This window comes from Pollicipes pollicipes, unplaced genomic scaffold, assembly GCF_011947565.3.
Source record: "Pollicipes pollicipes isolate AB1234 unplaced genomic scaffold, Ppol_2.1 Scaffold_6138;HRSCAF=7277_pilon_pilon_pilon, whole genome shotgun sequence".
NCBI classification, from domain to species: domain Eukaryota; kingdom Metazoa; phylum Arthropoda; class Thecostraca; order Pollicipedomorpha; family Pollicipedidae; genus Pollicipes; species Pollicipes pollicipes.
In genome coordinates, this window is record NW_023596818.1 from 20,363,882 (window position 1) to 20,383,669 (window position 19,788).

At 54.2% G+C, this 19,788-nt stretch overlaps 1 protein-coding gene across 3 annotated transcripts; it reads left to right on the forward strand.

The window, feature by feature from the left end:
- The first annotated feature begins 1,179 nt into the window (after positions 1–1,179).
- LOC119105741 (serine/threonine-protein kinase ICK) lies at positions 1,180–19,637 on the forward strand. Of its 3 annotated transcripts, XM_037229227.1 has the most exons (14): positions 1,180–1,215; positions 1,869–1,999; positions 3,390–3,444; positions 5,291–5,412; positions 6,058–6,084; positions 9,805–9,907; positions 10,530–10,639; positions 12,155–12,326; positions 12,878–13,053; positions 13,989–14,141; positions 14,426–14,571; positions 15,159–15,306; positions 15,746–15,826; positions 17,914–19,637. In XM_037229227.1, the coding sequence occupies exons 2-14, from the start codon at positions 1,887–1,889 to the stop codon at positions 17,924–17,926; spliced, it is 1,419 nt and encodes a 472-aa protein (XP_037085122.1). In that variant the 5' UTR covers positions 1,180–1,215; positions 1,869–1,886; the 3' UTR covers positions 17,927–19,637. The 3 variants fall into 3 exon arrangements, with proteins under 3 accessions (XP_037085122.1, XP_037085124.1, XP_037085123.1); XM_037229229.1 differs by lacking the exon at positions 15,746–15,826; XM_037229228.1 differs by lacking the exon at positions 6,058–6,084.
- The last annotated feature ends 151 nt before the right edge of the window (positions 19,638–19,788 follow it).

Sequence of the window (19,788 nt, forward strand, 5' to 3'; positions counted from 1 at the left end):
CCGTTTTCAACGCGACGCAAGCTCCAATAAATCGGTGATGATGTTTTGGTTATCTGATTTCGGGGCGTACGTGTTAGGCAGGGGTGCCAGCTGCGGCGCTTAGCTCCACATGATGCTGGATAGTGCAGCGTTCTAATCATGAAGCCGTCATTGACAAATGCCACCGGACATCGCAATGTACCTTATCGCGGGCTGGAAGCACCCCATGGTGGCTGGTGCGGAGGCGTCCAATCCAGTCCAACATGAGCATCGCTCTCTTGGTTCTTATCTTGACGTCGACAAGCGAGTGAGGTGGAATGCTTCTCTTGGCGCAAAAACCGCAAGCGAGCCATTGTATCGTATTTTAAGGGCCTTATCTTTACGTGAACAGGGCAAAGCATACTTCACTTACATACTATACGCACAAACTGTTTGGTTTTTTTCTTAGCGAAGACGAATCAGATCGAGTGCTTCCGTATGAAAATAACTCGCACTACGCTTGCGAGATATATTTATTCAAGCCGATGCATAGATGCACCAGATACTGGAGGGTGACATGTGGTCACTTCTGCGACGCGTATTCATGTTCACGCTTGCGTAATGATGCCCGTCTGAACTGGTGCTAGCAGGCTGTTTTGCTTAAATGAGCACAAACTACACTGTGAAGTAATTCACAGCTAAAAGCCACCCGGTAGCCATCTGGTCCACAGGACACCACACTGCAATTACTGCAGCCCAAATACAACTCACAAATATTTTTGATTAGTCCTGAAGCTCGCGCCCGTGCTATCAGGGCCCCCTGCGGTGAGATGTACCCGCGCCTGCCCGTATCTGCCTGAAGGTCACGCCGGGGCTCCCGGGGCTCCCAGGGCCTCCCGCGGTGAGAAGTACCCGCACCTGACCAGATCAATCTGCGCCATGGTTGAGCTACATCCCCCACCATCGAGTCCGAGCCCCTGACGAGCAGTCCCTGGGTCAGGGGCCGGGCCAGTGAGCCTGCCGGCCGTCTCCGGCCGCTGCGGTTGCCAGTGCGGTCCCCGGGCCGGGCGGCGGCCGGGCTCGTCCACTGTGTACGGCTGTTTGGCCGTCGCTACCGACGCTGGACGCCGGTCGATAAAGCCGCCCTCACCTGGCGGGCGGTGGCGGCCGTAGTCGTGGGACGCGGCCGGACGGCGGGACATGACGTAGCGACGCCGGGCGCGCGCACCAAGCACGGCGGCCAGCTACCCCGGCCAGGTCAGTGACCCAACGACGTCGCAGTGTAAGAAATGGTCATACATCGGTTTTCTGGGAGCGCTGAACAGTAGATTGTCCCCCTTCTTTCAAATGTTTTTCCTCGTGGCGATGTTTGCTTTCGAGGAGTTTGTGCTATTAAAAATTGTTTTTGTTAACGTTGTTAGTTTCGTTGTGCGGCAGTGCGCTTCTCGCATGTGAAGAACTTGACAGGTTTTTTAAGTTAGAAAATAAAAATAACTTCGGTACCTTCGAATGGACAAGTGGCTGTCAATGAGTAGGTATGCTTCGAGTCTCAGTGCACAAATAACTCCCGTTCTTGCTCTTTAATTATCCGGAGAGGTAAAACAAAGCATATCACAGATCGAGGACTTCTCAGGGACGCGATTTCCTCCATATATATTCATACCCCGCTTTGGGGACTTGCTTCCATAACTGCTCTCAGAGTTAACGAATCCGTTGACAACTGCAGCTTGCAGTTGCATGCAGGTTGAGGCGGCTCGCTAGTGGAAATCCGAGCTGAGTCGCCTTTTTTCCTGTCCATAAAGTAGACAAGAACGAAGCTGATCCTACACAGCATGGTTCATCTCTAACGGCTGCTCACGAGGCTCCCCGCCCCCGACATTAACCACTATCCGCCGTATCCGTCGACGCAGGTCCACCGTTAATATAGGATGGGAGAGAACATGAACCGCTACATGACGCTGGGCCAGCTGGGTGACGGCACCTTTGGCTCAGTCGTCCTCGGCCAGAGGATAGACACCGGTGAAAAGGTCGCCATCAAACGGTGAGGTTCTGTGTGTTATGTGGCGATAAGGGTCTGTATTCATAGGCCACGTGTTATTGCAATGCTTCCAACATCAGGTAAAATAAGTTAGAGATATTCGACGTAAGCAACAGCTGAACCAGAAAAGGTAATAGAAACGAAAGTACTCCGGTGATATATCGCAACAACTGTGAAGGTCAGGGTATACTTTCCTACTTAACGTTAGAAAAAATCGTTGTACACCATTCGTCGTGTTTAAGGCAGGACATATCGTAAATAATCACAAAACAGGTAGATTCATGCTCTTACCTTCGATTTTTTGTATAATTACGATGGCGAGCTCCCGAGCGCCGCACACACACAGCACCCTCGACACCGGCGCCACTTATTGCGCGCGGTCACAAAATTACTGCGCATCAAGCAGCATCAAGAATGCCCAAAACCGACCTATTCACTTTCGAACGAGTGCGTATGTATGGCTGCTGCTCGCCGCGCTCTGGCATTTGTGTCAATGTACGAGGTATTCAGTTCTTATTCAGATTGGGTCAACCTTACGTGGCTGTGACCCAGGACGACCTGCGCCTGACTTACAGCCGCATTGTGAAGCTTTTCGCGATTTCCATATTTCTTGCTTATTCTCATCAAATGTCGAAGTCAAGACTTTCGATATAATAGCATTGGTAGTCGACTAGGTTATAATGCTGGATGAGGTAGCACTTCGTACTATCGCCATGTTGCAGTAAAACCCCGCCTGATAAAACAACTTGCGTGCACATGCCTTGAGAACGGTACGCCGCTACGCTGAACAAACCGACATTTGGAAACTGCCAAGGGCTGCGACCATCGCATTGGCTGCAAATGCACCAGTCTGCCAGGAGCGCGGATAGGGCTGGATCGCCCAGGGTGAAAAATCGCCCGTAGTTCTAGTGCGACTCGCCCGGGTTCCGGCGTCGCCCGCATTCAGCGCACCGAGTCACTGCTGGCCGCCGGGTGTCCCGCCAAACTTCGCCTCGGCCCCACCTGTCCCGAGCCCCGGAGGCCAGAGCGGTGGGTCTTGCGTGAACGGCGGCTCACTATGGCCAGCATTCATCGGTAATCGACTGGCTCAAGGTCCCGGCGCCGCACTGGCACCGGTGCCGTACATCTGCCCCAGCGGGGGAGCGCCTCACCCCAGGCGTGTGTTGACAGTACGAGGGCTCGACTGGCGCCTGGTCGCTTGGGTTATAGACCGCCGACGACCTCGTGATGTAGCAAACCAGGCAGGCTCTTCACACGCAGTAACTTTTGCTATTCGTGAAGCGTGTCCGAATCGCTCACTCGCCTGGGACTTAGTTATTACGACTAAGAAACATAGTTGCATTGAACATGTCTTTTTTGGTATGCCACACCTTGTAATGCCTACATCTTCCAGGATGAAGCGGAAATACACTTCGTGGGAGGAGGCAATGAACCTGCGGGAAGTCAAGGTACGTCACTTGTTTTCCCGTTGTCATGGTAACCCGAATGTGAATGTCCCGTTGCTTACGACACACCAGGTCCGTCGCGCGATGGACTGGCGTACGCTGACGGATTTCAGTAGCGTTAACTCCAGACGGCCCAATTTGTCCGAGACCATGGCTTTGGTCCGCTACCAGCTGGTGGAAAAGGCGTATGTTAATTTCATGAGAATGTTAAAATGTGTTCGTTACGAGCCGGCGATCTTTTCGGGAAGGGCCGAAATGCTGTATTTCAAAATCATACGATCACCTTCGCTGCGTGCCGATAACCACGGCCGCCACCCGACCCCCGGGCAGGTGCCAGGGCGCGAGGCAATAGTCCGTAGGTGGTCCGGAGGCGGTTGATCGACCCAGTCCGACCGCGAAGGCCATCTCCGGGGCCAACCGACGCGCCTGTAAGGCACTGTTTGCACGCGGCGCCGCGCCGGTGCCGCTCTGTTTGCCAGCGGGGAAGCGGCTACGCGCTGCTCAAGTCAAAGCCAGCCGGGGGTCACGATCAGGTTACCTGCCAGGCTGAGCTCAGTCTGGACCGGGCGGGAGGGTACTGTTGGCGCCAGCTCAGTCTGGACCGGGCGGGAGGGTACTGTTGGTGTCAGCTCAGTCTGGACCGGACGGGAGGGTACTGTTGGTGTCAGCTCAGTCTGGAGTCTGGACTGGGCGGGAGGGTGCTGTTAGTGTCACCTCAGTCTGGACCGGGCGGGAGGGTACTGTTGGTGTCAGCTCAGTCTGGACCGGGCGGGAGGGTACTGTTAGTGTCACCTCAGTCTGGACCGGGCGGGATGGTACTGTTAGTGTCAGCTCAGTCTGGACCGGGCGGGAGGGTACTGTTGGTGCCAGCTCAGTCTGGACCGGGCGGGAGGGTACTGTTGGTGCCAGCTCAGTCTGGACCAGGCAGGAGGGTACTGCTGCGTCAGTGGAAGCGGGTCTAGTCTGAACTAGCGCGCTGTCGGGTTGACAACAGCGGTTCCAGTATGAGTCGGACGGGTGCGTACTGTTTGGCCAGCCAGAGGCGCTTAGGTCTGAACTGAAGTCAGAGCCTCTTTCCGCGGGGATGACAACCCCCTGGAAGCCAGCTTCTTGACATGTTAATTTGCACCCGGACGTTGCTGAAGCACGACATACGATGCCAGGTGCGATTGAAAGAGAGAAGCTGGGCTGGCCGTTCCTTGGCTCAAGCCGGTGCCGGTGCTCCATATCGGCTGGCTCCGGACCTCGCCGACGCACCAGACAGAAACGCGTGCATTTGTGCATCGAAGGAGTTCATTTAGTCGGCATTAAGAGGGAGCTCGACAAAAACGATGACGAACATCGACTATCTGAAATCTGTTGAGAGAAGAACCGTTCATTCAGTCTGGTGTTTATTTAAATGGCGCTTCCACCGGAACCAACGTTTGTTCCCAACGGCAGATATTGGGCACGGCAAGGTCCGTAGAGGCAGCACTATGCCGCGGGCAAATACAAACACCGGGCCCGAATGATACTAGGTATCCGTGGTTCGCACCTAATGCACTTCATTTCTCATATACGCGGAAGGAGCTCTGTCGTCAGAGAACTTTACGAGTTCACCTTAGAGAGTGGGCGACGGGCTGGGTTGGGTACATGTGCTAAAAAATACGGCATAGTAATAAATATTGGTAAGAGGTTTACAAATGGCTGTTAAGTGCTTAATGCAATGCCACGGAAGCTTGCTGCTTGTTTTTTTACATATGTGTATGCTTTTACGATGAGATTTGAGTACATCTGCGCCCATGAGCACGTGTAAATTCGGTTCATTTGTAATTGTTTTGGATGTGGTTGACTTTTTTCTCTGTTTCAGTCCTTGAAGAAACTGAGCCATGCAAATGTTGTCAAACTGAAGGAAGTGATAAGAGAAAACGATACGCTTTATTTTGTTTTTGAATATATGAAGGAGAATCTCTATCAGATGATGAAGGAAAGGTGAGAATGGAGTATGTTGCCACAATATGCGCTTTTCTCGGTTGCCACAAAATGACCCAGCATGCAGCCGTTCCCGGACATTCTCGACTGTGCCGGCAACACAGCACGCATCCAAAGCCTCGCATGCGAGACTGTCGCGGCTTCAGTTGCGTCTGTCTTTCGTCCCTCGACGCTGCTGTTTAGGCTGTTGTCCAAAGTGTTTGATGGATAAGACGCCTCACTCATATACTTCCCTCCATGAATTCATTCCGCGTGATTTATGGGCGTTTATTCACGTTTGCTTTGTGCTGGTCGCAAGAACACGCGGTTAAGTCGAACAAGTTAGTGGTCTAGACCGGGGAAAGGCAGAAATTTACCGTGAGTGGCTGGTTTTAGTATTGCTAGAGATGCGAGTTTTGCTCTGATCGCTGGTCTGTTCTTCCTAAATTTGTTAGTGCAAGCTGTCTATTGGGTTTTCTCTCTTCATGGACTTCCCGTTCTCCATTAGTTTGCTTCGACCTCTTTAAAGTCACACCTCAATATTGAAGACATTGACGGTGCGACGGCTAGTAAAAGGTGACACGGAGGCAGTGAGGTGATTAGAAAGAAAAAGTGATGATAGTGTGATTGATTACGGAGACTTGTTTCATCGGCTTTATATTGCAGCCAGCAGAACCAGCGGGCTGGGAGAAGGTACGTTCGTTTGCTATGTGTTAACACATGCCTACGGAGTTCTAAGCACATAACTCAGTCATTTGAATAGCGAGGTGTTTAACCTCCCACCATGCAGTAGGAAAGTGAACCCCAGAATATAACGCTACTTTAGAGCAGAATCGATTTGTGATCAGCACGTCGGCTATCCAAATTACGACGCTTGGCCGCTTCCTATTAATCTTGGCACCGTCATACAGTGGTTATGATGTGCATGATAAATCCACAGTTAATTAAAAGGACCGACAGCATTAAAAGCAGCGCTTTGCTACTGCTAACCTAACCTAAAAGATCTGGCGCGGTTAACACACCTTAAACCAATGCATGCGGCACACCCCAAGTGTGAAGCATTGAGAATCCTCAAAACAATGCTTAGATAAAGGAATAAAGAATAACGCACGAAGTGTATTAAACCAAGTGCGCAAAGCGCGTCAAATGCAGCAGCATGCTATGCCGTGGTTGACATTCTTCTGTGGCCACGAGAACGGGCTAAAGCCATATGGACATGATTAACGACATTGCTTTCGTTGAGCATGGTGTGCGCTAGCTAACCTCAGCATGATCGACGCACTCCCACGCTGATCGGCCCCGGATTCAAGTTCCCGCCCAACCATTGTCAGAATGTTCGCAGTTTTGTATAGTTGCACGGGACTCGCTATCACGTCAAGTCGTTTTCCAAGAATTCTGACATTGGGGTCCGGCGCACAAGTCCCAATGCCCTAGATTGTGTGTGCTCACATTTAAACGTCTCTTGCCTGAAACGACGCGCTTGTTGTCATTTTTGCTTGAACTAACATGCAAATGATGTTTATGCCGCACAGAATGATCTGTGATCAGACAGGTTCCCCAGTACAAACTCTGTGGCTGACGAATCTGGATTTTCTTTTTAATCCCAGTTACAGAGGGATTGGAGACTCAAGTAATTTGATTCCGATTGCACGATGTGGACTATCATTTTTTGATATTTCAAGCGGTGCGAAAAGGAAATAACTCCGATTTTTGTTCTGCTATGGAAACAATAAAAAGGGTTTTACCATGTTGACTGTTTGGCCATGGCAATAATATTGTATGGCAATGCCTCTCGTTCTGCTTGTTAGATACACCCTGTTTTATTTCCTTGAAGCCAGAGGCATTTAATGCGAGCGCATCCCATTGTTTTGAATGAAAGTCGCCGTAATTTTGCATAAACTGTGGGATGGGAGAAGAATTATCGCGATTCTCGACAGTGCACGACCATCTGGTCATCAGGTCTGTGTGAATGATACTTAAAGGGAGTGTTCCATCTTTGGGGTCTATTTCAGAAACAAACTCTAGTGAAGCGACAGGACTAGTTGCGTCAAAAATTACACTGTAGCGCCACTGAAGCACGGTCAAGGCAAAACGATATCAACTTCAATTATTTTCGAGTCAAAATCACGTTCACGATGTTCTACAACAGCACTACGCCTTTCCCTGCGGTCGCGAACACCGTTGCCGTGATGACCGCCGTGCTCACCTCAACTGATGCGAATTAAAAAAGCGTTTGTGATTTGTCCAGCGTGCAAGCGCCTGTTCCCGAGAAGGTGGTTGGTTGAAATTTAGACCGGCGCGTCTCATGGATCATGTGACCCTCCCATTCCCAAAGCCGAAGTGCGTGTGGTAAGCCACTGACACTGGTGGTGAGACACTTTGCTGGTGGTGATTACATCACGTTGGTAAGCACCATGGGAGAAAATCAAGGTCACAGCATAGCGCCTCGTCAAATTCGCGGGATAATACCCTCATGTTCGCATGCTTTGTTGTCTAAACATAGCGTTTCCAGCTTTCGTACCATTTATTGCACAAATATTTTGGCATGCTAGCGTGTTACAACATCAAAGAACACACAGTCGGAAAAGCGAGGAAAATGAAATGTATTATAACGGTGAGCAGGGAGCCAAATGAAATTTATCCCGCAAGGCTGCTTCAAATCGAATTTCTGAGCTATTTAGAACAGTTTCGAGAGGCCGCTATTACTGACCGGATCGTGCGCGTCTGATTTAACAACAAATAACAATATAAACAAGATGCGATGCTCCCTTTTAGCGTGCTTGATAGGCACGCACCAGCATGCCACTTTTGCTGGCATCTACATTCACACCAATTGCCAGGCTACTCGATTCGCCAACAATGATTACCATTCAGCTACACATCTTCGCGTTTAATGCATCGCATCTAGCGTTGACTTGAGTGACGCGAGTCATGAGCGCAAGCAGCGTCCAGCAGAGCCGTGGAATGCGAATGCCAGTCGATCCGTCAGCGATTACGTAAGTTGTTCAGTGCATTAGCGAGGAACATTATTCGCATAGATAAGACAGTAATGATAGCCTTATCACTCGGAGAAAAACCAGGAGAATGGGGATATAGATGGACTGATATTTCGGCCTTTATCGAAACATGCCTTTATAGAAACAATAGCAAAAGTCAATTCAAAATTGTCTGCTGATGAACATACCCGATTTTTTTGATTTTTTAAAGCAGCAAGCCACAGTTTTTACCGGACACCAACATGCAGGGGATTGGACAGCAAGCGATTGCCAGCCATTACCACAATACCGTGCCTATCTAAGAATTAGAATACGCAAACATACGTGTACATGCGAACGAATTCCAGCAAATAGGCGCCACGCGTCACGGTTCATTCAAACATACGAGCGAATTGAAGTAGACAGGCATCACATGTCCCTCCCATATGTCCCTCCCACGTTTTTCACACAGTCTACACTTTATTTCGTAAACCACGTTTTTTGTCGTATAAGGCTTTCTACACAAACCTGTCAGGACCGCCGCACTACCAGTACACCAGCTCATATGGCGTGCCCGAGGGAAGCTAGGCTGGTGTCTCGGGCACAATATGTAATGACCCCGGTGTTGGCGCAGTCCCGGCCCCGGCGGTACCGGAAGGAGCGCGTGCTTCACCGACCGCTCCCTGCCCGTTCGGGCCGACCGGTATCGGTGGCTAGCGTGACTCCCTGCTGCTGAGCGCAATCCCGATCTGCAGCGGTTCGTACCAGCTGCCCGGGCGACATTCGGGGTCCTGTTGGCTCCTGCAGGGCCCAGGGGCAACCTTTGGGGTCCTGTTGGCTCCTGCAGGGCCCAGGGGCGACCTTTGGGGTCCTGTTGGCTTCTGCAGGGCCCAGGGCGACCTTCATGGCCCTGCCGGCTCCCTCAGGACCAAGGGGTGACACTCGGGGTCCTGCCGACTCCTTCAGATCCCAGGGACGACCTTTGAGGTCCTTCCGGGTCCCTCAGGGTCCAGGGTGACCCCGGAGTCCTGTCGGCTCCCCCAACTGCCCGAGGGTGACCTTGGGGGTCCTGCCGGCTCCCCCAGTTGTTCGAGGGTGACATTGCGGTCCTGCTGGCTCCCCCCAGCTGTCCGAGGGTAGCCTCAGGCACGTGGCCGCTCCGTCGTCGGCTCCCGGTTAGCGGCAGCCCGGGATCGCACCAGCGAAAGCGCCATGGTAACTTGCGTTTCAGCAGGAGGCCGCCGAAGCCAGGACCTTGACAGCATATCTAATGACCGACCTGATCTACATCTCTTTCGCGGGCTGCTGACCCCTCCGGTGTATGGCATGACGTCACGGAACGCAGCGACCCGCCACGCGTGGATGTTTTCTCGGAGCCGATGACTCGGAGGCGTGCTGCTTGCTCGCCCCGCCGACTGGGAATCTCGGACGGTTGCAGGGACAAGATGCTGTCGGAGCCGGTGATACGCAACATTATGTACCAGGTGCTGCAGGGCCTGGCGTTTATGCACAAACACGGCTTCTTCCACAGGGACATGAAGGTGAGCAATTCCCGACCATCAAAGTCAATCGATGCGATTGGCGACCTTTTAAAAGGGAACGTGGCGTATGTTGTGACGCCCTTTTATGGAACGCGAGCAAATGCATTCGTCATATTAGGGCTCAGGGGCCATGGTGCAACCCTGGATTCGAACCCAGACCCGATACGTGGGAGTTTCACGAGCTGCAACTCGGGCAACTCGGCCATCACGCCCATTTAATAATTGTATACTGTTATTTACTTCGGTATAATGCAGACATTATTCAGCGTCATGGAGACACCGCTTGGCGCTGACTATCCTCAGTTCATGAGTGTGGTTGCGTATTTAGTTGGGGCTCCAACTTCCCCCCACTCAACTTTGAGGACTAAGTGGGCCGAGTCCGGGAGAAAACCGTTTGCGACGTATTTTGGGAGCTGGGCTATTTTTTCCTTGCTTAGCCTCTCCCTCTGATTTGCGAAACTCCGTCCCTGCCCTACGCCCCCGACCTTTCGGAGCCCGGTGCACGCCTCCGGGTCGGCTTAAGTCCCCCATATAGAATCGATTCGCCGCGCATGTGTTTCCAGCCAGGAAACCCGTTCGTTATGCAAACGCTCGGCCGTGAAACAAGCCGCCGCGTTCACAGCCGGAAAACCTGCTCTGCATGGGGCCGGACCTGATCAAGATCGCCGACTTTGGGCTGGCCAGGGAAATCCGGTCTCGTCCCCCCTACACGGATTATGTCTCCACCCGGTGGTGAGTCGGTGCCAGGAGGCAAGCGTTGACCCTGACGCCTGCACGCACTGCAAGTCTTCACCCGCACAGGATATATGTGTGACATTTGGTTGCCTACAAGCGCGATGCGCATGTAGGGAAAGAACTGAGGCGAAATAAGTGGTCCTGTGACTGAAACAATTAAAGCAAGCGAAATGTCAGTAAATGACTAACAACAAAATATAGCGTCATAGGCTCCTCCTCCGAAGGTCAGTGAGAAGTTTTTGGAGCCTTGACATTATTAGATATTATTAGATTAGCCGAGGCACGTTGCCTTGAAATCGATACAACTGCTGTGCGCCAAGTCTTTTTACCTACTGGGCCCAATACTTACTGCTAGACGTGCTTGGTTTGGCCACGGACCCCCGATGACAAGCGCCTGGAAGGTTTTTCAGCGCCGGCCATGCCGCGCTGAAGATATCATTGACAATGCATATCTTAACGGTCCTGTGGTCGACACTTTTAATCGGTGAATTAAAACAACAGGCCTCGACTTGCAATCGTTCTGGAATCGTAGCCAATCCAGCAGCCGGCAGCTCAGATGCTACCGCGGTAATGAGCTGCTCACCAGGCCGGTGCCCCGGCTGATAATGAGGGGGACGGCCGGCTGGGGCGGTGGTGACCGGGTGGGGTGGAAGGCCCTTTAGACTCAGTCTTTCCACGCAACACCATGTGGTGGATTTTCATAATGCCCTTTCCAACTAAATCTGCCATGCGATGGGTGGGAACACGTAGTGTTTAAAGCTGGTGTTACGAAATCGCGTGTTGGGGGATACTCCCCCCCCCCCCCCCCACCATCAACATGAATATGGCGCGGCCCGCGGCCCGTGACGTGGCCGCCGCTAGTCTGCGCACCCCGTGACCATTCACACTGGATCGGTCGCTATTCATGGAAGCGAACACCTGCTGCCGGCTGGGGCCCTTCAAGCGTGAGAGCCGACCGTTTACCGGGTTCAATGGACCACCGCTGTGTGTATGAGCTTGCAAAGCATATCCCCGCCTCCTCAAGAGCAGTGGCGAGCGAGCAAGCGCCGCTCATTGAACTCCACGCCCTGCGTCCGTGCGCAATGTTTTCCTGGCCAACCGACCAATGTTTCGCTAGGCTCGCCGTCGATAATTCGCACATTTGCCATGTAACACCGTTTGGAGCTGGACAGCGATGACCCGGACCTCAGGCGCCATGCCGACGGTCGCACACGGCTGGGCAGCGGAGCAGTGCATCGTGCAGGGAAATGCCGCGGCATGCCCCACCTCGTCCGCTTTGTGAGTCAGCCAGCTGGCCTCCGCCGACGCGTTCCCATGCTTCTGCAGGCCGGTACCATTCAAGCAGGCAAGCCAGGTGATCCCTGTAACCCGACACCTCCGTCTACTCATGCCTCTTATCCGTCTTACTGACCCGCCTCCGTGACCCACGTGACCTGAGTGACCCCTGTGACCCGGGTGACCCCTGTGACACGGGTGACTCCTGTTACCTGAGTGACCCACATGACCCGGCAGGTACCGGGCGCCGGAGGTGCTGCTCCGCTCCAACAGCTACAGCAGCCCGATCGACATCTGGGCGGTGGGCTGCATCATGGCCGAGGTGTACACGTACCGGCCGCTCTTCCCGGGCAGCTCCGAGATCGACGAGATCTTCAAGATCTGCTCGGTGCTCGGTACGCCGGACAAGGTACAGCCTCGCCGGGCACCGGCACCACACGGTGGCGGTACTCCAACAACCTGACATTTTCAACCTGCTGCATGCGTTTCTTTGTGTTGGATTCATGCTTGCTGCGTTGTGGCTGTTGACGCACGTGTTGACGGTCTAGAAACAGCCCGATGCTGCGGGATGACGCGGTAAAGTGCTGTGCACATAAAAATTTGTTGTGATACACTGGGTGTCTGTTGTCCGCACAGCACCGGCGACCACGTGATGAAGCCAGATGGCCACGCCGGTGGGTTGGAACGTGCCATGGACTGGCCCCGTATGTCAGCCAAGTTCACCGATCAAGTCCGCTGCGCGCACTGACTCGAGCCAGAGTGCATGCAGCGTCCAGTAGGAATGCGTGTTACAATGCAGCATTGCAACAACAGAGCGCCCTGCCTCCAGGCGAGGCTGTCGTGCTCCTCCCTCGTACCATCGCCGCATTCTATCAGGGGAAACTGGCAACGTCCGTTCCCTTCGTCGTTAGTGATGGCGTGCCTACTTGACCTGACGTGACCTGACCTGGCTCTCGGCAGCGCGACTGGCCAGAGGGACACCAGCTGGCGGCGAACATCAGCTTCAACTTCCCCCAGTTCAGCCCAACGCCGCTCGAGACGTTGATCCCAAACGCGAGCGCCGAGGCTATCATCCTGATCCGTGACATGCTGCTGTGGAACCCCAACAAGCGGCCGACCGCCCAGCAGGCCATCAGGTCAGCGTGGCGCCAGGCCGGTCAGGCCAGCCCGCCAGCAGACAGAGACGTCACAAAGCTGTTTCGCTTAGCAGCCGGCATCACCCCTGACCAGCTCCGGTCAACAGACAGTGACACCAATGACTTACTTTGCTCAGCAGACGGCATCGTCACTGATCTGGTGTGGTCTGCAGACAGTGACGTCACTAAACCTGCTCCCGTCGGCATACAGTAATATCATTTACCTGCTTCCGTCAGCAAACAGTGACATCACTGACCTGCTCCTATCAGCAGACAGTAATATCACTAACCCGCTCTCGTCAGCAGGCAATGATATCACTGGCCTGCTCCCGTCAGCAAACAGTAATATAACCTGCTTCCATCAACAGACAATAATATCACTAACCTGCTTCCGTCAGCAGAAAGCAATATCACTAGCCTGCTCCCGTCAGCAAACAGTAATATAACCTGCTTCCGTCAGCAGACAATAATATCACTAACCTGCTTCCGTCAGCAGACAGTGACATTACTAACCTGCACCCGTCAGCAGACAGTGACATCACTGACCTGCTCCGGTCAGTGAATGTGGACGTGAGCCTCTTGGAACAAGTGTATGCCTATAATGATTCGTGGGGGGGGTGGGAGGGGTGATGTTGTTCTGCACTGCTCCGGTCAAAAAGGTCCCAACAAAGACACTATATCTCAATGATAGAGCACCTTCTGGCCCTAAGATCGATTGTCGTGGATTTGACGTTATCTGTCGTTAATTTCCTTACCATTGGCGTACACTACTTCACACTGACGGCAATGACAGACCGAGGCGTCGCGCGCATCGGCAGTATTGCCTGCGTTTCCGTAGATCTGCTACTGCTGTGCAGCGACAGCTGCTGAGGTATCCTTACTGTCTGCGTGACCTTGACCCTGATGCCTGTGTGACTTGTTGCCGCACCCGCCAGGTACCCGTACTTCCAGGTGGGTCAGAAGCTGGGCGGCGGCCACACCTCGTCGGCACCAGCAGCCTCTGACAACGCCGCGCGCGGCCCGCTCGGCCAGGCCGGCGCCGTGCGCAGGTCCAAGTGGGATGACGACGAGTTCAAGGACGCCATGGGGTGCGTACGTGCGCTGATCTCGGCCGGCGCCTCTGGGAATCGCGATCTTAGCGCCCGCAAGTCGCGATCCTGGGGTCCGCGAGCCTGGGTGTTCACGTGGCCGTCTATGAGCAGAGGCTTACCAGGAACTTTGCGGTTGGAGCTCTCTTATAGGTTTGCATGATGACAGCATGTCTGGTGACCGAATAAATGCACGCGGCCTGCCACGAGCAGGGAGAAGTGATCTTCGTCGTCGCATCCGCCTGCGCCTCCCTCCCGCTGACGCGGACCCGGCCCGGACGCAGGACCATCGGCGCGCCCACGGGCGGCGGCGGTAGGGGCGGCGGCGGCGACGCCGGCCGCTCCCAGTCGCGCAACATGACCGCCAAGCAGGTGTACCTCAACAAGTCGCGCTACGTGGCCGGACAGAACACGAAAAACGCCCAGTACGGTGAGCGCCGACGACGAGGAGGGGCATGGCCACGCTGGAGGCGGACTGCCACACGGCCGGGGCGCAGGCCCGGACTGAACGCTGGATCCGCCGTCCTGACAACTGATTCTCGCCGCATGCGCCAGCGGCGGTCAATCGTTGGTTTGGAAGTAGCTTCAGCTGGAACAAAAACCGCCTATTTTTGGTTTCTTGAATTTTTTCCCATATGATCTTGCGAGCTCAGGCACAGGTAATGCCAGAAAGATGAAGGCAAAATCTTATTTTCACAAAAAATGACCAGGGAGGGGCGGTAGGGTCGGTGCGGCAGTGCCCTTAGGCTTCGCTGGCTCGTCTGTAAGTACTACGAATGAACTCCATCGATGCTTTTTATTCATGACGCTGCTGCATTCTGGAATGGTAAGCAAAGGTGGCCTTCTTTCGGGTACAGGACCGGGCGGTGTAATGTTAAGTTGAACAGTATTCTTCTTTCCTTCCACAACACTGGGCTTCAGTCCGGAACGTGCGGTAACTACGAACAGCACTGAGATGTTGGTGGCAAAAAGCTTGCCGACGTGGTCGCCTCTTTTGAGCTGCGTTTGCGCCTGCAGGCAACGCCGGCGGCAATGACGCGAGCTCGGCGCAGGCGCCGCACGCGTCCTACTATAACAGCACCACGTCCATGCGCTCCGTGGCGGCCACCGGCCGCAACGCCATGTCGGGCGGCACGCTGCATGGGCGCACCGACTGGGCGGCCAAGTAAGTCCCTGACCTGACCTGACCTGACCCGAGCGCGGCGAGTGCAGCACTGCACAGTTGGGGTCATGCCAGAGCCGCCAATCTCTAAATGTGGGGTGCCATTTTTGTTTGGTCACGCGCTCAGCGAATGGCTCAGTACGCCTGTTGGAGCCCAGTGGTCGCGCGTGGGAAAATGAGAACCTCATTTACCTATTCCTTAATGCATTTTGCTTTTTGCTGAGCGCGTGTGTGTCATGTTTTGCACTGTACAGTTGCTGGGCTTGTTTGGAGCACAGAGTGGTTTGGCGTGCGGTGCTGGCTCACATCTGCCGTGGGCCCCACCACGAATGTGACTGCTGTGGGACCTGTCACGAATGTGACTGCCGTGGGACCTGTCACGGGTGCCGCGTGACCGCCGTCCGCTCACGGAGCGCCCCTCCCGCCTGTCTCCCGTTCGAAGGTATAGCGTGTACAGGCCCAGGGGCGGGGCGGCGGCTGCCTCGCGCACCACACACCTGGGCCGCACCAACTGGGCTGACAAGTGAGTGACACGCGCAGCTTCCGGGTGTCAGTGACACGGACTTCAGCGGGGCCCTTATGTCACCGACGCGCACTGCAGCGGAACCAGGGGTGTCACTTTGTATACTTTCGGGTGGCCTGAGCCCTCCCCTCATGCTGGCCTGAGCCGCCTCAGTGCTGTTATGAGCCCGCTAATGCATATTGGAAATACTGGGCCAATGAAGTGCAGCAAGTGTCTGCACTGTCAAATTTATTGTATCAACTCCCTAACCCATTTTAGAGAGTGACACCCCTGAGCACTGGCCTTGTGCCACTGACATGGACTGCGAAGCAGGCCTTGCGTCACTGACACGGAGTGCTTAGAGGCCGAGCGTTACTGACATAGACTGCGAGCAGGCCTTGTGTCACTGACACGGACTGGCTAGCGGGCCGGCTGTCACTGACGTCGGGTAGCAGCTGTTCTTTGACACCGGCACCGACACGCGGAGGGCGCGGATCAGGAACAGCAGAGACCGAGAGAAGCCAATTGGCAGCGATCGCGGAGCACACTAACTAGGTGTTTGGTCCAAGACCCGACCTGACCTAGTGTGGATAGTTTTCATACACTTAGAATTGATGTCCAGGCACACGCACGTCTGCTGCAGCGCCGCTCACTGCTTACGATCGTATAGGTCAAGGCCACCGTCACCTGGAGCTGCGACGAGTTACAGCAAAGGAGTCAAAGCATAGTACACACTTGTCAAGCGGTAATAGTTGTCAACTCCTTTGCCACAGACGCCAATGTTTTTCTTAAAGGTAAATGACCACTTTTCTCCATGCATTTACACTTACGAAATCAAGAGCCAACAGGTTTTCAGGGGCTTTCACACTGGTTTATTGCCCGCGAGGCGGTTACAGCTGTGTGCCGAGGGGACCAGCCGGGATCAGCAGTTCGCCGGTGCTCTCGACCGGATCAACAAGCTCGCGCGGCTCTCCTGCAACCAACCCGAACCTTGGTCACAAACACCCTGCATGTTCCCGTGTCGCTCCCGGCAAAGCCTCGCCTGTTTGCATCACGTAACCACGCTGGGATCGTGACTTGGAATGCATTCGCGACCTGTGATCCTGCATCGCACGTCGTTGGTCGGTCAGAGCGTGCTAACCGTTCGGTTGTCCTTTATCCACCTTGTGCTGATAGATTCAATTGAAAGTGGTCACCTTTCTGCTTTCTTTGAAGCAGAATCTCTTCGTTGTGTCTCTAGGAACAAATCGTCTATTAACATGTTACGCATGACTCATGCCGCACATGGGGCAACTGTTTTGATTCCAGCAGGGCAGGCTTCCTTCCTGGGCTTACCTTGCCTTCGTTACAGAAGACAACGAATGAATATTCGTCGACTGTACTTCTAATCTAATTACATGGCGGGCGGTTCTAATCCCACTGCTAATGTAGTGTATCCATCGCTGGTGTTGCGTCTTAGTACGTGGTAATTAAAATGCATGTACATAGCACAGCGTGCCGCACAGTATTGGCGAGGCGGTGATTCATTTTAATCGGCGGCTGTTCTCCCCAAACACAAAAGCGGTGTTAAGCCGAATCCGTGTGGGCCGTTAAGCCGTGCATGTTAAACCCAACAGACATGTGCCGGTAACTTGGTGACTGTTTTCCTCAGATCTGGACCCAGCCGTAAAAGTCGGTTTGCACATTTGCAGTTCCACTGATGGCCACTTGAGCGTTTCGGCCAAACGGCCTGTGCCGATTGGGAGGCGATGAGCAACACTCTTGTCCCACAGACCGCAGAAGAATGTCTCACATCGTCTTGCTGGCATTCAATGAAACAATCTGCACACAGTGCAATCAGCTACTACCATTCTAGGCATCAGGAATACACCCACTTGAGATGATGATGATTGGCGTCCTAAAACCCCAATCATCATCATCACCCCCAGGAATACACCCATTGACCTAAGTCCAACAAACGGCCTGAGTCCCTCTCTGGTGGCTAAGTCCCTCTCAGGCTGAGTTCCTCTCAGGCTGAGTCCCTCTCACGCTGAGTGCCTCTCTGGCTGAGTCCCTCTCAGGTGGCCTCCACCTGATGTGTCCAACCAGCCTGTGCGCTTTTGTCCCAGGTACCTCAAGTAGGAGCCGCACTGGGAGGGCCACGCCGCAGCCGTCTGCCATGCACGAGACGGGTCGGTGACCTCCGGCTGACCTCGGCATCGCGTGGGCCGCCAACAGCCACGGGCCGCCAACAGTTGGAGCGTGCTGCCAGTCGACGCACGCTGCACATGTGATATCAGACAGCGGCGTGACCTCCCATATGCCGTCCGTGCAGTGTCAAATCAACCTGTGACGGGTGGCTCCGCCGGCCAAGCGGGGATAGACGCAACAGTGGAGCCCTCATTGGTCCGCGCAGCAGCCATTGCTGTTACGACGACGTAGGTCGGACCAGGACCCGTTTTAATGCTGCAGGTGTACAGATGCGGTCAGATCACAGCAGAACACACCCACGTTGTACCTTAGAAGTTCTTTATCAACTTACTACATCAGTGTGCATGTTGTGGTCGTTGTACCAATTGCGTTTTGTAGCGGAATTCGTAGCATTCGTACTGGGACAGAGCCGGAAAAAGATGGCGCATAACGCGGATATCATGTCCTTTGCCATATCGCGCGACTGTGCGGGGATTTCACATGACAGTTAGGTTTGCACATACCCAGCGATAGACGGAGGAGTAGTGAACATTAAAAAACGTGCGTCCATTGTCTGTCCGACTATCGCCAGTTTTTAAGAGCTTTACTCCAAACCTTTTGATTGGATGGATTTCTGTGATCAGCGTCCACGCTAAGAGCGCTTGTTGTGCGAGTCCTGCACCCACCACCCGATAGTAAAGTTCCGGATCAACGGCAAAATTTGGTAGCGAAAGCTTCACGTACTGCAATGCTTGGCATTCTCTGCCCTTCCCTGATGTCACCTGACCTTTAACGCGGCCGCGGCCACCTGTCGCGGACCATCCCAATCAGGGGGCAGAGGCAATAAGTAACTCCTTCAGTGACTCGAGCCTCGAACCCGTCCCCCCACGGGCGGGGGGCGGGGCTAGAAATGCGACCACCCCATCCAGTTTAGCTCTCGGAGCAGACAAGTTACACGCATCATCCCCACATGTTCTGTTCCAAATGAATCTATTGCGGAGCTGTTATCGTACAACCGCTGAGCCTCGCTTCAAGCTATCCAAAGGAACACTCAAAATAAGAACGTCAAAATCTTTGCAAACCGGCACCCAGAAAGCCGACCGGCCAAAGCAGCAGCAGCTCAATCGCTGCCGGCTGATCTGTCTACTGGCTGTTACCAAGACCTTGGTGGCCTCGGTATTCGGATGCTCTGACCAGACCACCGATGCCCGTGCTTTGCGCCCCGCCGCGCGTTGCACGAGGGAGCCTGCTCAGTGCAACTGAAATGTTCCATGCACGGTACAGGCGTCTCATCCGGTACATGCTCACTTCAACACCTTTGTCTACACGTCATCGGCATTGCGTAACAAGCAGGTTCGTTCCGGCTGACGCTATTTTCCTGGTTACCCCGCATCCAGCCTTTGACCACGCCTTTCAGCGCCGCTGCCGCCGGGTGTCGGCAGCGTGTGCGAATGCCGAGGCTGCGGCGAATGTCGGCAGCGGGCGAGTATCACCAGCCGTTGCGAGACTGTCGGCGAGTGTAGCAGCGGCGGCGGCCGCTCAGCCGCTCCAATATCAGCGCCTGTATTGCCCAGAATGCTGCAAGGCATCCGTAACTGGGCCTCGACTTGTTTGTCCCATTCCATACCAGCATTCCGGTCGAAATACATAGCTGTCCGCTGAACGCGCGGCCTCTCGGACTGTTTCTACTGCAGCGCAGTCTCCGGCCGGGAGCGGTACACCGGTCCGTGCCGTGCAGCCACCGACGGGAGGTCGTTGCGGACGTAGCACAGCCTGTTTGCCGTCTGTCTGCTCCACGGGCGGAAATGATGAGG

Excerpts from the sequence above, each read along its gene's own strand:
- LOC119105741 (XM_037229227.1), top strand. The coding sequence starts at position 1,887 with ATGGGAGAGAACATGAACCGCTACATGACGCTGGGCCAGCTGGGTGAC. Across the intron at positions 6,085-9,804 it reads AACCAGCGGGCTGGGAGAAG|GGACAAGATGCTGTCGGAGC; the intron begins GTACGTTCGTTT and ends GGACGGTTGCAG. Across the intron at positions 13,054-13,988 it reads ACCGCCCAGCAGGCCATCAG|GTACCCGTACTTCCAGGTGG; the intron begins GTCAGCGTGGCG and ends CGCACCCGCCAG.